Source organism: Eimeria necatrix, genomic scaffold (genome assembly GCF_000499385.1).
Source record: "Eimeria necatrix Houghton genomic scaffold, Enh_scaff324, whole genome shotgun sequence".
In the NCBI taxonomy this organism is placed as follows: domain Eukaryota; phylum Apicomplexa; class Conoidasida; order Eucoccidiorida; family Eimeriidae; genus Eimeria; species Eimeria necatrix.
Genome location: NW_013653769.1, coordinates 1 through 5,000, shown reverse-complemented (window position 1 = coordinate 5,000; position 5,000 = coordinate 1). Strand labels below are relative to the sequence as shown.

The 5,000-nt window shown below is 48.7% G+C and overlaps 1 protein-coding gene across 1 annotated transcript; it reads left to right on the top strand.

The window, feature by feature from the left end:
• Positions 1-4,776: 4,776 nt before the first annotated feature.
• Positions 4,777-4,922, top strand: ENH_00043510 (hypothetical protein; the record flags this gene model as incomplete). Its single annotated transcript, XM_013580872.1, has 1 exon — positions 4,777-4,922. A coding segment is annotated over one exon (146 nt), but the record flags the coding sequence as incomplete, so codon positions are not given.
• Between the last annotated feature and the right edge of the window lie 78 nt (positions 4,923-5,000).

Here is a 5,000-nt window from a genome sequence, read left to right as displayed (position 1 = left end):
GGTGTTTACTTGCTGCACCCTGGTCGCGCCTGCTGCTGCAGCAGCAGCAGCAGCGAGACCAGGGTGCAGCAGCAGCAGCAGCAGCAGCAGCAAACTCAGAAAACATGCAATTCGTTTTGCTTCCGACGCAAAGACACGAAATTCGGAGGACTAATTGACAGTTTGCTGCTCCTCTTGGCAGAGCTGCTGCTCCTGCTCAAGGCGCTGCTGCGGCGGCGCTGCATGCTGCTGCTGCTGCTGCTGCTGCTGCTGCTGGGCCGAGACACACGCATGTGCCGCTCGCGGGAAAGAGCCCGCGAGTGCTCGGGAGCAGCAGGATGGGTACAGTTTGCCCCCATTCTCCGTGTCTTGCTGCTGCTGCTGCTGCCGTTGCTGCTGCTGCTGCTGCCGTTGCTGCTGCTGCCGTTGCTGCTGCTGCTGCTGCTGCTGCCGTTGCTGCTGCAGCTGCTGTTGCTGCTGCAGCCGCTGCTGTTGCTGTTGTTGGCGTTGCGGCTGCAGTTGGCGATGGCTTGCTGCAGCCGGAGCGACAGTTGACTTCCAGTGCTGCTGCTGCTGCTGCTGCTGCTGTTGCTGCTGCTGCTGCTGCTGACTACGAGTGCACCCGATCTGAGGCCTCCACAAGGATGCTTGAAAGCGCAAAAATGGCGAGCAGCAAAAGATCAGCAGAGGTGCTGCTGCTGCTGCGGGAATTGTGCTGCAGCTCAGTCAGAGGGTAGTGTGCTGCAGGTCTCCCTTGCTGGGGAGGACAACAGCAAAATTAATTTAAAAAGACGTAAAAAGTAGTATTGAAACTGGCGGAAGTGCTGCTGCTGCTGCTGCTGCTGCTGCTGCTGCTGCAGGTGGACCACTGGTCACAGGTGCGGCCGCAACAGCAGTGCAGCTCAGCGATCGGTCCGTCGTTCTTGCTGCTCTCGCGTTGCAGCTGAAAGAAATTTAAAAAGCAAAAATTAAACGAAAATTGTGAAAAAATGGCGCAATTAAACTTCAGAGACGCTTCTTCTGGGCTGCTGCAGCTGCTGCTGTGCTGCTGCTGCTGCTGCTGCTGCTGATGAGCGAGAGAGAAGCAGCAGCAACAGCAGTATTCGGGAGGCACTGGGGGGACCCAAGCTGGCCACAGCAAGCTTGAAAATCAGTTTAATGCATTTAAGTTTGATTTTAATTCTTAAAAAATGCAAAAGATTTAAATGCAGAGCGAGCAGTCAACCCGATGCACAAGACAGCAGCGCCACCGCGGAGGTGTACAGACACCCGGCTGCCGGGGGTGATCGGCGCACAATTTTCTCCACTTTTTTCATTTTTTAAAGTTTTGTTGTTTAAAATGTGCAAATTTATAATTATTAATTTGATTTTTAAAGTCTTTAGTCTTTTCTTGCGATTTTTTCTCGGAATTTCCCGGAATTTTGCTTCCCTTGGCTCTCAATTGATGTCTGCACCGCCCGATCGCTCGGGCTGCGTGAATTATGGAACTTGCGCAAATAAAAGGAATTAAAAGGCAAAAAATATATTTAATTTTGTTTTAATTTGTCTTTAAATGATATAAATGTTGGAGTTTAGAAAGAATAAAGAAAAAGAAAAGATTTTCGTCTCTATTCCAATCTGCGTCTCAGCAAATAAGCATGCAAAACAGAGCTGCTGCTCCAATTCCAGCTGCTTGCTGCTGCAGCAGCAGACACAGCGCAGCAGCACAAGAGAGCAGCAGCAGCAGCTGGCGTTTAATCGTATATATTCTCAGTAATAATGAGAAAGGCAGCAGCAGCTACAATAGCAGCAGCAGCATTAATAGCAGCAGCAGTAGCAGCAGCAACAGCAGCAAGAAGTATCGGCATTAGCAGCAGCAGCAGCAATAGGTCTAAAGGCGGCAGCAACAGCAGTAACAGCGGCTAGGAGAAGCAGCAGCAGCAGCAGGTGCTGCTACTGCTGCTGCAGCAACGAAGGGCACCAATAGCAGCAACTGCAGCAGCACAAGAATGGTAGCTGCAGCAGCAAAGATGCTAATTAAAACTAATTTAAAAAACTATTAAATTCAGTTAATTTAATTTTCTGCTGCCAAAAGAAAACTAATGTGCTGTTACGTGTTTAGAGTAGCTGCTGCAGCAGCAGCAGCTGCAGCAGCAGCAGCTGCAGCAGCAAGTTCGGCAATTAACGCTGCTGGCTTCTTTGCTGCTGCTGCTGCTGTTGCCGCTGCTGCTGTGGCTTCTGCTTTTTGCTGACATCCTCGCTGCTGCTGCTACGGCTGCTGCTTGCTGCTTACTTCGTTGCTACTGCTGCTGCTGCTGCTGCTGCCAATTTCCCTGTTGCTGCTGCTGCTTGCTGCTGATTCAGTTGCTGTTTCTTCTTTTAGCAGCTGAATTCATAGCTGCTGCTATTGCCTGCTGCTGCTGCTTGCTGCTGATTGTCTTGCTGCTGCTTGCTGCTGCTTGTTGCTGCTTGCTGCTGCATGCTGCTACTTGCTGCTGCTTGCCGCTGCTTGCTGCTGCTTGCTGCTTCTTGCTGCTGCTTGCTGCTGATTTCGCTACTAGCGGTGTCGCTGCAGCGGCCAAAATAGTTTTACGCCTATTCTTGCAAGTAGCAGAGAAGTGGGGATCCCTTTTAGTGCTTAGGGTTTAGGGTTTAGGGTTTAGTGTTTAGGGTTTAGGGTTTAGGGTTTCGGGATGCTTTGGCTTTAAAGCTCATAGTTCAGGCCTTAGGTTTTAGAATTTACGGTTTAGAGTTTTTTCTCGCATTTTTAAGTTTAGAACTTAGGGTATAGGGTTTAGGGCTTCGGATTTAGGGTTTAGGGTTTAGGGTTTAGGGTCTAGGGTTTAGGGTTTAGAGTCCAAGGCTTAGCCCGCTCTGGTGTTGCAAAAAATAACTCTTCAGTATCACAGTTGCCTTTGGATTCGAACTTGCATGCAAGGCATGTAGCCACTGGTGTCCAAGGGTTTAGGGTTTAGGGTCTAGGGTTTAGGGTTTAGGGTTTAGGATTTAGGCTCTAGGGTTTAGGGTTTAGGATTTAGGGTTTAGGGTTTAGGGTTTGATTCCTAGGGCTCAACAGCTTAATTTTGCAGAACTGCCCAGGCGCGTTTTTAGCTGCAGCACGAAAGTGTATTTAAGGGCGAAGAAGAATAAATGCATATAAACCCTAAACCCTAAACGCTAAACCCTAAACCCTAAACCCTAAACCCTAATCCCTAAACCCTAACTGCTTTCTTGTTTTAGTATCATCGCCCTCCATGCATGCGAAACCAGTACCAAAATAATACAGAAATAATAAAAGAATAAAAAAGAAAAAAGAAAATAATAAAGTAATGGAAGAACGAAATTACTGAACATTTTAATTGTAATTTCACTATTAGAACACTTTTAAAATAAGAATAATAAATAAATTAATTCCCGCATGCATGTTTTTGAACTTTAATTTATTTGTTGAAATTAAAATGTTTATTTCGAGGCATTTCTTTCCAGGTGGCAGCAAGGGTTTGGGTGTACGTACACCTGAACGCATGCATTAATCGCTTCAACTAAATATGCATTAAATGATTTATTTCATTTCATTTTACTTTTGAAAATGAATTAAGAAGTTTAAAAGTGTTAAAAGGATTTAAAGAATATTTAAAAATAAAACCTTTTAATGTGCATGCATGCAGTGCTGCGGAGAAGCAGCTGCTGCAGCATTATGCAGCAGCATACCTACAAAATACAAATCTGCATATGTACAGATTTAGGGTTTAGGGTTTAGGGTTTAGGGTTTAGGGTTTGGGGTTAGAAATCTACAATAGGGTTTAAGGTTGAAACACCAAATCGCGGCAAATCACAAAGGCATACCTAAACCCTAAACCCTAAACCCTAAACCCTAAACCCTAAACCCTAAAGTCAAGCGACCTGCTTGCTGCATAGCCTGGGCTTCCATGGCTTTGCCGCCAGCTGCCACCTCAAAAGCATTAAAAAGAATTAAAAGCGTTTTATTAATTCAAAAATGTTTTATAAATAATTTAAAAAGGTTTTATTGCATGCAAAAAGCCCCAAAGTTGCAAAAGTGTAAAAAGTAGTGGAGCGCTGCGGTGTACGTACACCCCACGCAGTTGCAGCGCTGCTGGCCTCTGCCTCTTTAAAAGCTGAAATTAAATAAATAAATTAAATTAATTTTACCTTTTCATTTATTTTAATGCATTTCAAGTTCAACAATGGCAGCAGCAGCAGCAGCAACAGCAGCACGCTGCGCAAAGTCGCGCTGGGGGCCCCCGGGAGCTGCATGCGCCGCTCGTGCTGCTGCTGCTGCTGCTGCTGCTGCTGCTCATGGGCTGCAGCAGCTGCAAGCCCACTAAGTTGCATCTTTTTATCTTTTGCTGCTGCTCCGGCTCTGAACATCTTGTCCTTGAGTGTCACAGCAGCAGCTCTCACGGCGCCTCCCTGCAGCGACGACAGCAGCAGCAGCAGCAGCAGCAGCGGCAGCAGCAGCAGCAGCAGCGACTCGCTCAATTTCTTGTCCTTCGGAGCTTCCATACGGTCTATATTTGAGTAGCGTTGCTGCGCGCTGTGCGGCCTGAGCAGGAACCGCCGCAGCTGCAGCAGCAGCTGCAGCAGCAGCAGCAGCTGCAGCAGCAGCTGCAGCATTAGCAGCAGCAGCAGCAGCAGTTCTCAGCTTAGTACCTGCAGCAGCATTGACAGCAGCAGCAGCCCGCCTGCCTCCTCCCCCGCGGCCCGCGAGCCCTCCCCCGCGGCGCCGCGCCCAGCAGCAGCAGCAGCAGCAGGAGCAGCAGCAGCAGCAGCAGCAGCAGCAGCAGCAGCAGCAGCAAAATGGCGCGCAACGCAGAGAGGGCCAACGCAGTTCTTAACAAATGGCTGGCCGTCAAAAATGCTGTCCTCAAAGGGGGGCAGCAGCGAATGGCTTTGGGGCCCTGCATTCCCGAGGAATGCGACGACTTGGACAGAGCCACGCAGTGGTTAGCTGCTGCTGCTGCTGCTGCTGCTGCTGCTGCTGCTGCTGCTGCTGCTGCTGCTGCTGCTGCTGCTGCTGCTGC